The sequence below is a fragment of the Anopheles bellator genome, chromosome 1 (assembly GCF_943735745.2).
Source record: "Anopheles bellator chromosome 1, idAnoBellAS_SP24_06.2, whole genome shotgun sequence".
Taxonomy (NCBI): Eukaryota; Metazoa; Arthropoda; class Insecta; order Diptera; family Culicidae; genus Anopheles; species Anopheles bellator.
The window spans coordinates 11206980-11222424 of record NC_071285.1 but is presented as its reverse complement, the minus strand read 5'-3'; the positions used below and the strand labels follow the sequence as shown (position 1 = coordinate 11222424).

General features: G+C 51.2%; 1 protein-coding gene across 1 annotated transcript in view; it reads right to left on the bottom strand.

Moving 5' to 3' along the window:
• Positions 1-1590: 1590 nt before the first annotated feature.
• Positions 1591-15445, bottom strand: part of LOC131214976 (protein amalgam-like) — a 47277-nt gene continuing 33422 nt past the window's right edge. Inside the window, exons 2-9 of the mRNA XM_058209331.1 lie at positions 13871-14026; positions 8572-8894; positions 8339-8486; positions 7143-7240; positions 4595-4716; positions 4228-4408; positions 3312-3482; positions 1591-1831 (exon numbers count right to left, since the gene is read on the bottom strand). Coding sequence (XP_058065314.1) covers positions 1610-1831; positions 3312-3482; positions 4228-4408; positions 4595-4716; positions 7143-7240; positions 8339-8486; positions 8572-8894; positions 13871-14026 — 1421 coding nt within the window. The 3' untranslated portion in view covers positions 1591-1609. The remainder of the gene's footprint in view (positions 1832-3311; positions 3483-4227; positions 4409-4594; positions 4717-7142; positions 7241-8338; positions 8487-8571; positions 8895-13870; positions 14027-15445) is intronic.

Genomic DNA, 15445 nt, shown 5'->3' with positions numbered 1-15445 from the left:
TTTGTTGCCCGGCCATTACTTGGGGCCGCTGCGTGTATGTCAATTTAAACGATTTTGCGCCGGCCGGCCGGGACGCGACACGGCACGGCACCGATAAGTGATGCTTTGAAATTTCATTTCGCCATTTTTCGCAACCGCGCGGACAAATGGGCAATATATTCGGGGATTCGGGCGCCTGTAGCCTTTATTTGGCCACCGTTCGGTGGCCACTTTTGCAATTACCTGGCGCGCTTTGGTGAAGCTTGGCGTTTGTTTTAATCCACAGCGGACACAGCATTTATTTTTATGCTGGCCTTTCCCTGGTGGGGTCAATCAATGCATCGAAATGTAATGGGGATGCATTCTGGTTCACGAGAATTCCAATTATTATACTTTTCCGCACCGTCCTTGTTTTCCAGCCTCACCTACCTTATTGACGGTAGCTTTTCATGCTATCCTTTCCAAACATTAAAACCAATTCCAGTCGACGTTCCGTTGTGTTTGATCAGCGAGATTTATTGGTTTTAAAAAAAGGTGGCCGCCAAACATTAGAACATTCCAATCTCGTCGCATTCCGAAGGGTTCCCTGTGTCTATGTGTATGTGTTCTGTGCGCTCTGTGTGGTGTGGTTGGGTTCGAATAATGAGAAAAAAAGGGCATCCTTTCCGTTTCACTAATATACGATTTTTGTTACCACTTTGAACTCGAAACAAACTGTTCCGCCCGTTCCGTTCGGACACGTACATTACACGTTGCACTAAGGACGAACTCCAAAATGAAACGGAACGGGGAATTCTATCGTGTTAAGCCTTACAAAGTAACACCAATATACCGGCGCTTCCTGGTTTATTACACACTTCTCAACGGTTGCGTTGCGCGTTTGAAGGCGCCCCATTGGGTTGGCTGCTTCCATTGTTGCTGCGAGTGGGAGTAAATAATGTCTTATCTGAGTAGTTCGTTTGCAACTTCTTTGGCGTCAACTATGGTATCTTTTCCCATGCTCTCTCGCTCTCTCTCTCTCTCTGACTCTGTGTCTCTCGCACCTGTTTCCGTTTGTTGTGTTTTATTCTTATGTTTGTTTTACTTGTTACCCTTAGCTTACTTACACTCGTACGTACTAAGCTTACTCGCCTATGCTTCTACTACACGCGGATCTGTGGTGATGGTTTTTGCTACAAAAAAATCATTCCTCATCCACCTATATCTCATTCCGGGTCCGGGGTCCGGGAGAGAATTACTGTTTCACTGCGGCTGCGGCGCTGCTCCCTTTCTCCATTCTTCTTTTCCGCACTGCAAAATGGTAGTTAGTTATTTCAACTGGTTCAGTTTTACATTTAAGTTCGTTCGGGTGGTGATGCATAGCGGCTGCTGCGTTCCCAGCTCCTGGTTCCTGGTGGCAGGTATTGTGTGTCTGTGTATGTTGGATGGTTCATAAAACGTTCATTTTCCCTCTCTCTCTCTCTCTCTCTCTCTCGCACACGTGCATACTCTTCCCAGTGGGTTTCCGTGTTTTTTAATCTGTCTCCTAACAATACTTGGTGGTTTTATCTGGTAATAATGGGTCAAATGAAAGCACGAACCGAGTGGATGAAGTTACCGCTAGCAAAACCTACGCTCCGCAGGAGGGCAGTTACATCGCCAGCGGCGGCGCCAGTTGCCGCAAGGATCCCGCCACTAAGCACAGTAGTAGGGTCAGCGCTGGCAGGACGAAGGCCAGCGTGCGGTCGCCGGTGGGCGCCGCGGCACTGAGCGCCCGGAAGTTGTTCCCGTAGGCGGTCGATCCGAGCGTCTGCTCCACGTCCTCGTTCGGCATGTCCGTGCTGAGGGTGTAGAACTGAAAAATATCGCTAACCTGCGGAAGGGAAGAGAAATGGTATGAGAGAACTCACTTCAGCTGCCTAGCTGCCCTAAAGGACCCCCTTCAGAGGATAAGGACTTAACGGGAATGCCCAGAGCATAACTTGAGGCTTGTCAACAACGGAAACATAACGAAGGAGATCATCGTGATAGGGAGTTCGCTTACGGTACTCAAATCAAAACGAATCGATGCATTTGGGAGACTTTGAAAGATGGCAAACATCGGTCCAACAGTCATCAAGGGATTGAGTTAGAGGATTGCCATTCTTGTTAAGCAGTAACGGACCGTTTTTCCTAAACTTAAACCCAAAAAAAAGGCTGCGCTGAAAGATGTTTTCGTACATTATTTTTCCGTACCGAAACCCAACCCCTCGGCGTGGGTAATGAAATTTAATGCCACACCCCTGGCCCAATTAAACTGGCCCCAAAACGGGCGCGTTGGGGCGCACTTTTTGCTGTCCCGCTCCCGATAAGCGAGTTCGATAATGGGCAACTCTTGCGAACGGTGGAAATTCGTTTTCTGACCGAGTTTCGCCCGAGAGCCCGGACCGTGCGTTCTACTATTTTTCCTTAATTATGTTTTTAAAATTTATCTGCTTTTGCCCCATCGTTGCCTGCGTTGTTGTTGTCGCTGCACCCGCATTGTTTCACTGTGCATACGTGTCCCGCAGCAACACAGAACCTCGTTAGTCCCGGACCGGACTCGAGTGCAATCAATTTTAATCAGCCTATCAGTTGGAAATTGTTGCAAAATCGAGCGAAACTGTCACCGGCACAGCGGGAACTGGATCGGAAAACTGGCCGGCGTTCCGCGTTTTTGCGGAGCACATTGAATCGCTAGGCCAACCAGTAGGAGGATGGGCCAGGGTTGGATTGTGTCGATAATTTACATTTTCGCTGAATGAGGTAATTAAAAAAGTTGTGTAAATTATTTCGAACCCACTTACAGTGGCCGCGGTGCGCGTGCGCCTGCGAGTGGTGCACGTGTTGCAACTGACGGCCCCGATGCCGTGTGGTTGGCATAATGTGCATTGCGATGCATTGCCAAAGTGATCTTCATTAACCGGGGGCTTCGCAGCATATTTTTCCCCCTGTCTGTTTGCTCTCTATTGCTTTCCGTGCCGCAAATAATGCAACACAAATGGGACGTTCTAAACAGAGGCGCGCTCGCAAAACATAATGAATCGCTTTTCGCGCGCGGCATATTTGCGATGTAATTAACTGATAGTTCCGGCACGGGGGCCGGCGTGTAAGCGCTTGTTCTAAATTAAGTGCTCTTCAGTGTGTCCTGTCCGGACCAGCGCGGGATTCAAAATCGGTTTGATGCCAAGCGCTGGAGCCGCCCGAGCGTAATAAGTCAATTTAGCGGATGCCCGAGCCCGCGCGATATTTTTCTGTGCCCAGCCTCACAGTGAAAATATTTACAATGCTTTCCAGCCCAGGCCGAAGGTCAACATTTGCGTGATGTAACGTACCTCGTTCCAGCCGTAGCGGTTCTTCGCCTGCACGATCGTCTCGTAGACCGAGTTCGGGTCCAGCCCCTTGATGGTGTACGTCATGATGTGCCGATAGGACTCCGATCGCGTCGACGGTGGGTTCAGGATGATGTCGTGCCATCTGCCCGGATGCTGATAAGACTCGTTCATCTGCGCATCAATCACGGTGCGGTGCGCATTCGCCGGTTCCGGCGGATGAAACGGAAAACACACAAAAAGAGCCAGTCAGTCAGTCGGCCGGAAGTCGGAACTCGGAGCGTCGGTGATTTGCATTCGGGAAGAGGGACGTAATCCGCGTCTGAGACGTGCCCCTATTGTGTCCTAAGTCGACTATTGTCCAAATTGGATTCGCCTGCTCGGCTGTGCTAAAAAGGACATTTTAATTATTTAAGCCCAACCCGGCGGTGGCAGCGATGGCGGCGGAAGTATAAATTTCAGCCAAAGCCCGTGCTTGGTGTGCGGGCAAAATATTACTTGTCAAATTGAATGCCGCGATGTTTATTCCAGCCCACGCCACTAGTTCTTCCTGCGGCACCGACGCGGCAAAGGCGGCGTAGCGAAAGTATCAATTATTACTCGAGCATAAACAACATCCTCCGTCGGGCTGCCCGGGTGGCAGCGTAAAATCTGCGCCGTTCGCGAGTAATAAATTTCTTTTGCACCACGCAAAGGGGCCCCGAGGTGGGCCCCATAAAAGTGCACCAGCCGCCATTGTGGGCGTGTAACGAGGATACTCGCGGCGGCGGTAGCGTATAAATTTGTAACAGAAGATAAGTTTTTGCGGCCACCGAGCGAGCGCGTTGAAGGTGAAGCTGAAGAAGCTCCGAGTCTCCGAGGCAGAGCTCCGGAAAGGGGAGCCACAAGACGCCGTGTCTTGCGCGTCTCGCTGACTTACCATTAGTTTTCTGTAGAGTAATCTTATTTCCTCTATCAGCGGGAATGATTCAATGCTCCACGTGAGGTTGTACATCTCCCGGTAGCGGCTGTACATCGGCGAGTGGAACTGGGCTGGCCCGGGGCGACCCGAGACCTCGATGTACTTCTTCGCACGTCCCAGCGAGTTCTCCGCCACGCAGCTGCCCGGAGAGATAGAGAGAGAGAGAGAGAGAGAAGAAATCATAAGAAGACGAACGGGAGAGTGTCATCGAGTCCCGCTGGCCCGCCAAACTCGGCATCAATCATGCTCGCCGCCATGCTGGACCTATGCTGGGCCCTTCCCACCCCATTATTACTCCGCAGTGACGTGCTGTGGGGCGCATTACCTGTAATTGCCGAAATCGGACGATCGAACGTTGCGGATCGAGAGGTAGTGCTTCTCGCCACGCGTGTCCATCGTCCGCCGATCGTTCGGGTGCAGCAGAAACGAGTCCTGGTACCACATCACCTGGAAAGACGAGAGGGTTCAAGTTGGTCAGTCAAGTTTCCGGGTGAACAGTGTGCGAGTGTGTGTGTGTGGCTCGAATTCGTTTAATTTCGAAATGGACCGAGCCGTGGAGCCAAGGAGCGAGGCGATGCTGTTCGCTTCTTTATTGCGGAGCGAGCGCGCGCCTTGATTGCGAAACTACCGGTTCCGGTGGCCGGTGTTCTGATAAACGTTTGACATCGTTGAATAAACCGTCGCCCCAGCCCCCGAAAAAAGAAGCGGAAAATGGAATGGAACCGATGGGCTAAAGAATGGATTCGTACTCGGATTGATTGCTTGGACGGCCGGATTTCGAGCCCCGGCATCCTGATAATCGAATTCGACGATAAACATTGCGCAGTTTGACTCTTGGTGGCGTATCGGTATCGGTAGGGCTTACTGGAGACCCCGGGAATAGCGGCGTAAAGTGCATGAGTAATGCAAGCTTTCAATGAACCATGATGGTGGCCACCGGGGGTTGAACAAATGAAACGGGCCGAAACGGGGCGTAGTCTCGCACCGGAATGTAACCCCGATGAGAAGAAAACTCCTGCCTCCCGGGCGGCCATCTTTTATTTGGTCGAGGTCGTACCAGGAGCAGGGAGAACTTTCGGTACGTTTAATCAACTGTGAAAACAAGTTGAAAGGCGGCCGATTTGGCGAGTATATTTTTATTTGCATTTGTGCGACAATAAGCGTCCGGGTAAGCGTGATGTAAAATGCCATCGTAAAAACACTTTACAAGGGGACAGTTCTTATGAATAATAGTTTGTCGAATGGCGCTTTGGGGGGCATGTCGATTGCGCCCCAAGAAGTGACCTTTTTTGGAGTCACCTGTTGGAGCGTTACTCAACTTCTTAAGGAGTTTTATTTATGTCAATTCCGATCTTTTTGGGGTCTTAGAAGCAGTCTTTAGCTACCATTGCTATGTAATAATTTTAATTTTAATAATCTGGGGAACTCGGGGTGGTAGTACGTCTTCCCCTTTATATTTTTCATTTGAATGGGGGCTTCGATGATGTTGTTAATTTTATGGTAAGCCGAGTACCATTACCAAGTTTTGGTGGATTAATAATTCTGATAACAATAGCCATCGCTCCAAATTTCAACTTGAAAACATGTGTAGGCAGTCCTGGTAAATCATGCGAGTGAAGAAATTTTGTTGAATAATTGAATGCTTCATGCTGATTTACAACAGTATCGATTGACATGAAAGTCATGCCCTCTGCGGATAATCCTTTTAGAATTCTGCAGTTGATAGCATTTCTCTCATTATTTTTTGCTGCTAATGTAGCGTCACTGACGATGATTCAATTCGCTTCCATTATATAGTTATTTAATACAACTTGATCATAACGTGCATGTTGATATTAACATATTTATACAAAAAATACTTATGGTAAACTAATGTTATTACTCTGCATATGATTACTTGTTACCGCATCTTTTACTGCTCCGGAAAATCACTGGCCCTGGCTAAGTTTAAATCAGATCTGTGCAACGCAAAGCTGTGCTCCGACAAAATGGGGCGTGTTAATAAATTTATGGACATCCCTCATTGACACACTCCGACTTTGAAAGAAAACGCTCTACGCCATTTCTCCCGACGAAGCAAGTTTCTGCATTTCGCACGATTTACTTAGCATTCCACCATTCGCAGTCTCCGTCGATATTCATCGAAGCACTACTACCGATTCCGTCGTTGCTCCACGGCTCCATCCTTCCCGAAAAGGTCGACCGTTTTCTCGCGGCACTTTGCCATCATCATCATCATTATGCAGCTTTCGCTGGCTGGCAAGGGATTGATTTATTGGTTGCATTTTTCAGCGAGTGCATAATGCAGTGCGCTGCTAAGTTTTCCGTGCTTTCCTGCTGCTGGGCGAGATTTCCTTTGCGCAAGGATGTTTTCCTTATTCTTTGCTGTGTTCTTCCTGCTCTCAGGAGTTTTCCGACTTTTCGTTCGCACTTTCCCTTGCTTCTCACGCAATGTGATTTGCACGAACTGAAAACCTGATAGTCGGGCTAATAAAGTGTGCCGCTGCCTGGCCTGGGCGCGTGACTATCAAGTGGAGCTCGTTCATTAAGCTGTAATGCACAACACGAGTCTAGTAAATATGTAAATAATGCCATTGCTTATGCGAAAGCTCCACGGCGCTGCCGAGTCCTTCAAGACCCGACAGCATAAAAACCCAATTTGTCTCCGGGGCCCGGAGCACAGTTCAAGGTCGAACATTTATTAAAAAGCACTCCCAAGCGAGAGCGAAAGAGAGAGAGAGAGAGAGATAGCAAAACCCTTCACATTTGCCGGAAGGTGTATCGTTTACCATCCGATCCGGACCGGGCGTGGGCCCCTTTGGCCCTGCGGCCTACGGGTGTTTGTGAGAGTTCCGGTGTTGCATTGGGCTTACCTCTGGATTAGCGTCGCCGTGCACGGTGCAGACGAGCTGGGCCTCGTATCCTTCGCCGGCGTGGACCCACGATTTTTCCACTGTGATTTCCGGCGGGGCTGTCGGTCGGAGAAGAAGAAACGAAACGAAACCAAATTTATCAAACGAGAGCAGTTTAATCCATCAAAATCAGCCCCCGCGCCAGGGCCGGGCCCGGGTCTGGCAGCTGGTTCCGGGAAGTACCGGAACACCAGCTGGCAGCGGCCTACGGTGCATTGTGTTCGTTGGTCGATTATTTTCGAAACGCCCCGCTGGATGGGCGGTCTCTAGAAAGGACTTCATTGCGACCCTTGTTGATACGATTAGCACGAGTGAGGCCATGATACGATTATTATGATCATTTCGAGTTCGCTCGAAGCAATCGCCCGGCAACGCATCGGGCACCCGCCGGGCGCTTCGGGGAACACGCCGGCCCGAGCCGTAAGCTGCCGGAGATTGTTTGCATAAAACAGCCTGCTTCTTGGTGCTTTTTCTTATTGCGTCGGTGGAAAACGGAGCCCGAATTTTCTTTGACCCGAAACCACCATCATCGCCGGGAAAGTGTCTTATGAAGCATCCCAAACCGACCAAAAAAAAGGGAGGCTTCAAATCCCCGGCGAGCGGTCCGTGGATTGTGGATATGAATTCGGAGTTTTTTGGTCGCTGCAGGGCCTTTTTATGTGGGATCGTTTGATGAAGAAATCGGGCGGCCGCTGGGAAAGGATGTAAGGATCGTTTGACGATGGCAACAACATAATTGATCCTTTTGGTGGCTGAAGGGCCCTGAATTTGAATGCTCGTCAGCGCGACTAATTAAAGGACATCGAAAGGGAATCGAAGGACGGGGCACTCATTCTTCATCATCATTAAAAAGGCCAACATTGTTACACGGACCGGAGCGTGGGACAAAAAGCGCGCGAATCGGAATCCATGCCACGGACGGACACGGAGTCGATTTGAAAGCCGTTTTTCGGACCGAGAGGATGGTCGAGAAATCTATTTTTAATCGAATTCCGTCCACTTCCGGCGGTCCGGTTGGTGTGCCCCATTCGTGCCCCATCGTTCAAGACCTCCGGCCGGGGCCGGGGCCGGGACCGGGACGTTCGGCGTGTGTTTTGTCGAATCATTTCACAATTAGTGACTGATTGCTTCCGGTCGCTGGTGAATCAATTACTCACAGAGCACAATCAGCTGCAGGTCGACGAAGACCGGCTCCCGGATGCCGTTGTCGGCGTAGCATCGGTACGTGCCACTGTCCTGCCGGTTGACGTTCTCGAGCGTGAGGGTGGGCCCCTCGGAGAGGTGTGGCGATCCGTGTATCGAGTCCTGCAGAGAGAGCGAGAAAAAAGAGAGAGAAAAATGACAAATCGATCAATTTTCCGTGGCGCTGGGATCGAGGCGGGAGCCTTACCTTGCGCGTCCAGCTGATGCTCGGGACGGGGTTGCCCGAAGCCTTACACTCGAGCGTGGCGGTGCCACCCTTCCGCACCGTCACGTGGCCAGTTTCGGGGTTCGAGCGGACGGACGGTGGCACCAGGATCTCGACCGTGTGCACCAGGTCCCGGTTGTCGTGGTCACCGATCTGGCAATTGTAATCCCCGGCGTCCTGCGGGCGCACGTTTTTAATCTGCAGACTGTAGCCCTCGAGCAGCTTGAAGCGGGTGTCGCGGGTGATGATCAGATTGGCGGCCGTCACGACGGCGCTCCCTCGGCGCCACAGCAGGATATTCCGGCCTTTTTTTTGGGGACGGGGAGAGAAACAAGTGAATGAGAAACGTCCGGGCACACGCTCACTAAATTGCAAGGACCTATGCAAGGAAGGGGAAGTGCATCGCTCGAGAGAGAGAAAAAAAAGAACCGGAAGCTCTCCGGACAGGACAATGGCCGGTGTGCGATGGGAAAGTTTTTCAAAGACTCCGGCGATCGGGTTTCGGGAAGTTTCCATCACACCGGAAGCGCTGCCAAAGTCCTGCGGCGGTGCACAGGAAACTTCTCGAAAAAGCCAATTTGGATACGGCCAAAAGTTCACGGAACACACGACTTTCACAGTGTCCGCTCCAACCCCCAAGGCGATGCCGCGCGACAGGGATGTTCGATCGCAGTTAAGTTGGAGTTCGGAAACTTTGGTCACGGGGATTTCGATTGTTTTGAGTGACGCTGAGACTGGGATTTAGCTCCGAATGCATCCACGACGCCGACGTGTGGGCAAACTGCTTGCGAAACGGTTTCATGCCATTTGCCGCAGCTGCGGTGGCTCACAGCCGGGGTCCTTTTCTGGTCCTAAATCTTGTGCTGCTCATTTAACTACTCGCGTCACTTTCTTCGATAATTCTCGCGACTCCACGAACACCCATTAGCGGCTTAATGCCCCGCCGAACAGCTGGCGTGTCTCGCCCGGGACATCAACGCCCGGGAAGACGTCGAAGACGACGGCTAACTTAATACACACTTTCGCAAATTTGATTCAACTTTCCCCATTAGCATACATCATCGTTTCAGATGTATAATTGAATAGTTTAATGTTAATGAGCAAATTAAAATGCACTTCGGGCTCGGCTTTGTCGCTCCGTTCGTGCCGTGCCGTGCCGGTGTAAGCCATCTGCTCATTAGACGAAGCCGTAGCAGCAGCAGCAGCAGCAGCCACTATGTGCCCAATAAACTTGCCATCCCGCCGACCGACGAGTTCTTCAAGAGCGGATGGCGAAAAAAGACGAAACCCAGGATATTATCCTCGGGAAAGTTCTCGCGAGCACTTGTTCTCGGCGGCGCACGGCGCACGGTGGAATAGAAAACAAACTCTGCTGGAGCCGAATTAAAAAAAAAAGAAAAATGGAAATGAAAAGCGAGAAGAAAATGGCAATCTTCGGTTCCGTCGGCTCGCCGGTGGCCGGTGAAGAATCATTTTGCCGTTTGGCAAATGAATTTAAAATTTAATTTAAAATCATCTCTTTCATGTTCTCGCACTGCAGCTACAGGCCGTGTGCGCCGGAAAGGAACAACCGACGAAAAACCGACGACGACGATGGCCACCACAAAACACCCCATTTCCACCGACGGGACGGTGTCTCCGACGGTCCTGGTCGGGCCGGTCGCCGCCACAAAAACAGCCCCGGGGATGAATGTGGGATTGCTAATTTCACGAAAATTGCCCGTGGCCACCCACAGGGTTTGGGGGGGTGCAAAATAAACGAAAAGTAATGATAGAGAACCCGGGAACTCCGGGGGGCTCTGGGCGACGACGACGAACATTGTTTGGTGCATCGCATCGGGTGGCATAATTCGCAATCGGAATGCTCCTCGGAGGACCACCGGTGGATGAGGTTGGTTTCTTTTCTTCCGTTCGCTTCGCTTTCTCAATGCCGCCAGCTGTTGGTTCGGCGTCCGGTTTGTGTAACTAAACGACGAGAAGGTGGGGAGCTTTAAAATGAAAAATTAATATCTTCTAGGGGACATTTTTCTTGCTAAACGGCCAAAAATACAGTACGCAACATGGCAAAATGGTACCGTTTGTAGTCAATGTCTTACTGTCACATTATCTCCGAAGGTTTTTAAGGTGGATTTCGGGATATTTACCGCTCAAAGCCACTACGTTATTACCGCTTTAGGCAACTGCTTAGTTTAATGTTCTGGTCAACCATAAGATGACGGAGCATTTTACGAACATTAGTCATCATTAATCAATCGTTTTATAGATTATTGTTCTTATTTGTTTTTAATGTGTTCGCTTTCATGCCTTCATAGTCACTGTTGCGATCGCTTATCAGTCCTTACACCGGTTACCTGGCTTTGGTTTCGTCCAGCCAAGTTTACTTCTACTTCTATATATTGTTTTTCTGGCAGAAGATAACACAGTCTATACCTTCAATAATGATTGTTTGTGTAATGTTAATTTTTTGAAATATAAAAGTATATTTTTACGTTCGAGTAGTTGAACTGACGAACGAATGCAAATCATAAAATGGATAGGAAACATATTTTTCTAAATTCAATTCAAATGGAACAGTTTTCTAGAGCAGTATGCATCAAACGCTGCCAGTAAACTTATAAAATATCCCAAAACCAGCTCCAATCGCCGATTAGCGAGTGGCTTTCGAATAAGCATCCGATGGGGAATCCGGAATCTAGATCGGGTGGTTGTAATTAATGCACTTCCTTGACAAGCACCACATGACGGCAACACAGGCTCTAAGCCACGCCGCGGCACAGATTCTTCATTTCCGCCACGCCACGCAATAATCATCGGGGAACCCGCCGGGGGATGATCAACAAAACCCCGGGGCCGTTGATTGTTGTCTAAATTAATTTCACCCACCGTTCCGTGTAAATGGGCCACACTCGAAACAATAGTCCGAAATCAAAGTGCAAGCAGATGGAACAGAACAAAAAAAAACCCGGTGCCCCGCTGAAGCGAATAAAATTATTTGGACTGTAATTATCATGACGCGCGCCCACACGCCGAACCGGCACCGGAAGTTGGTTGGGCGTACGAAATGGTCCCGTCGGTGGGGGTAGGGGGAAGCGTAATCACCGGAGCGGATGGTCCATCCCGGGCTCCCACGCTGGGTGGTGGAAGTTCAAACAAAATCCGCTTTTTTGACCCAGCCCTGGCAGCGGGCCCGGGTATTTGTTCCCACAGCCCAGCCCCGGCAATCGGCCCGGGGTATGCAAATGCGCCCCGGCTGGCAGGATGAGCACGCGTGTGCGCCCGGAATATGTGCTCATTTGCAAAACAGGCCCAGCCATAAGCTGTTCAAACAGAACCCCGGATTCCGTTCCCGAAGAGCGGGATCCCAACGCAACACAAGGCTGGGTTGGGTCAGAGTGAGGATTAAATTTCGAACAGCGGGCCCTCCGAATTGCAGGATGCGGAACTGCAGAAGACTGCCCGCCAAGCTGGCCAAGGCCTTTGTGGGCAAGACACTTTCCGATCGTACCTCACTCGCTCCTTGAGCCCTCCCGGGTTCCACGGGAGGTTCATTTATTTGCAGTTCGATTGCACCATTAGCAGTCCGGGGCCGGGGAGCTAAGCCGGGGCCTCGCTGAAGGCCAACTGGGACGGGTGGGCGAAGGGACCTCTATGGGCCCTATGGCAGCCCTCGTGTTGCCGATCGAAATAATTTATACACGCGCACACAGACACGCAGGGAGCGCGAAAGTGTAGCGTGTTATGTTGGCCAGGCATAGAATGGCGAGTGATTTTCCGTACAATCCTGACCTGCGTTCGCTGCTACACTGGGTGTGCCACGGGACGTCACGAGCCCTTGCCGAGGTGTCGCGCCCCGGCAGCGCGGTGGGCGAAATGGGATATGAAAAATTAATTATCATCCTATTTGATTTAGTAAATGCATGTATATTTTTACGCATCGCTTCCCGACATGGAACACCCGGCCCGGCGGCGGCGGTGGCGGTGGCCATTTGAGCGCAAATGAACTGCGTCCGGCAGCATGATTCAATTAAAATAACAGCTTAAATGCACATTTCAATTCCACACCGGTCCGGCCGGGTCCGACCCAAAGAGAGAGAGAGGGGGCGCGAAAGAGGTATGGAAAGAGAGTATATTTAAATTAGTTAAAGTTCCGTGTGGTCCATGTTTTACGCCGTTTTCGCTCCTGCATGGCCATGACATGGTAGCCATCTTTTTTTTCGTTCGTTCGCTCACCCGATTGTGGGAAAAAGCATTAATTTGGTTTTCCTCGAAATGGCAGGTCCACTGAATTCACTCGCTCACCGAAAAAGTGGGTTCATTACGAATTCCAAATTACATTACAATCTTTTGCCCTTTTTTACCGTACAATTCACCACACGATGGAACTAAATATGCAACTGCTCTGATTGCTGCTTCTTGTCAGCGTGTGCTGCGATCGCTTCGCACGCGACACCTGTCAACTCGTTAAAAATAACGAGTGGCGCCCTCTGGTGGTGAAACAGGATCACTCGACGAGCCGACGGCTCATACGACACGCACGGCGCACGTGAAGCCGGATTTAATTTTCTAAATAACCTGCCAACGATCCTGAGCTGAGGCTGAGTGTATAGCTGCCTTGTAATCGCCTTCCCAGGCGTGTAATGCTTCAATCCGTCGGCCGCTGCACCAGCACAATCGTGCAGATTGATGGCATCTTCTGTAATCTGGCAGATTAGGCGACATGCTCCACTGACACTCTCTCTCTCTCTCTCTCTCACTGTCTTGGGGGCCTATGATATCGCAGCCCTCGGTATCACTTTGCCGCCATTTTTTATGGCCCGCCCCAGAGCCACGGAAACACGTCGCCACATTCCGAAGCGAACATTTTTGCATAATCCCTACGCCCCAGAATCGTCGTGTCAGGATCCCCGTACTGCGGGCCTCCTCCTTCTTCTGGCCAGTTTCTTTTGGTCTCCGATAAAAAATCCCCGGCCCCCGGATGAAAACGCGGCACGGATCCCGAAACGAGACGAAAACGAGGTAACCGAATTCAGCATGATATCCGGTGTCATTCTCCGATGGGGGTTTCCGAGGCACGCGGGTCCCCTGGGCCACATTTCACTCCACCCCTCCCCCCCCGCTGGCAGTGTTTCTCGATTTCTTTCGCGACGCAACACCGATGCCGTGCCGTCGTCCTTGCGGCCGACAAAAGAGCCCGACGAATGACTTGAGGTTCTTCTTTGTGTCCCTGGAGTGGCAGCTAGTGCGCCTTGTCCCCGGTGCGGGACGAGCTAGTCACACTTACCTAGGTTCTCTACCTCGCAGGGCAGCGTGATGGTGTCGCCGATCACGGCCCGTATCGATTGCGAGCGGGACGTGAACTTGGGCTGCACCATCGGCGGGCTGTCGATGAAGTCCGGATCGAGCATCGGGTCCGAGAGGCTGTTGCCGAAGGAGGTACCTGCAACGAGAGGGGGAGGGAAAGCGATGAGAAGCAAAACGAGGCTCGTTAGTCAGGTAGGGTTCGTAGGGTTCGACCGGCAACCGTGCGTATGATCGATCACCTGGCAGCCAGACGTGGCCGAGTGATGTTCTAATTAAAATTGAATGTGTCACGTTCAGCGTGCGGCACGATTTCGGGGCCGAACGGCGATAACGAGCATCGAGAACGGTGTGCGATAAGTCAACCGCTGGGACCACTTTAAGGACGTTTTTCTGTCGTTTCTTGGAGGGCGAAAAGCTCAGTTTCTCAATCCAATCGGAAGGCTCTGGGGGAGAGCTCAACCACCGGAAGTACCGAGGACACGCGTCGAGCGCTTAAGGAGTTAATTTAAATACTGGACTTACTATCAATACTTTGTAGCCGACTGTCACGGACGACCCGCGAACGGGTACTTTGCTACAATTTGAAACATTTCATCGCCCAAACGTTACTTCGGCAGCGGGACTAATCAACCATTGGAACACAATCGAAATGCAAATTTGACGATCGCCCATCCTGAGGGATGTGGGGATCCCGAGCACCCCATTCCGTGCACTTCATTGGGACGCGCGAGCCAATCGATTTTCGGGGCCACGGGCAAATTGGAAACACTCGGGAGCTCGTTAAAATTCGCCGACCATAGAGGGCCGACGGGGAGAACTTCGCCCACCTGAACCGTGCGGGGCCAAAGTCACGATGAAAACCACGCACGGGAGTAAGTTAATTGGCACCGGGGTTCTCGGTTTGGTTCCGCAAATAGGAGTGCCGAAGTTGCGTTTGCTGACCAGCAGTCCCGGCCCGGACCGGAGGCCAGGACACTAGGCCTCGGCACCGGACCCAGTGCCACACCGGTGAGTTTGTCAATATTTGAACGTTGATGATGTTTAACTTAGTTTCCGTTCGATGGCCGCTCGCGTGGACGTGCCAAACGGAAAATAGTTCGAATTTTTCGGCCCCCCCCGCGGTTTTTGGTCCCGTCCTGAGCTTCTGATTTCCCCGTAGAAGGACCCGCCGTACAAAAGGGTGGTCAACGGGCCGCTCCGGTTTGTTTTGTTTGCTGTAATACACGTTGGCTCGAAACTCGAAAGAGAGCCGGCGATCCACTTCCGCCGACTGGCTGTGAGTGGTCCCCGGGAAGGACGTCACTTTTGACAGGCTCCGTCGAACCCGTCCGTCATTAATTCGTCGCCGAGCCCGGAGACCTCGCTCCGTGTGTGTCGGGGGTCCAAATTTTTCAATCAAATAATTCACGAGAAGTGCCTTCGTCGTCGACCCGACGAGACCTTCGCACCATTTCCCTCCACTTCAGGGCTTTTCCCGCGCGTGTTGGGAAAGGAACGGCACGCAAAAAGAGGGGGATAAATAAAAAGTAAAACGCCGCCGACGACGTCGATGGCA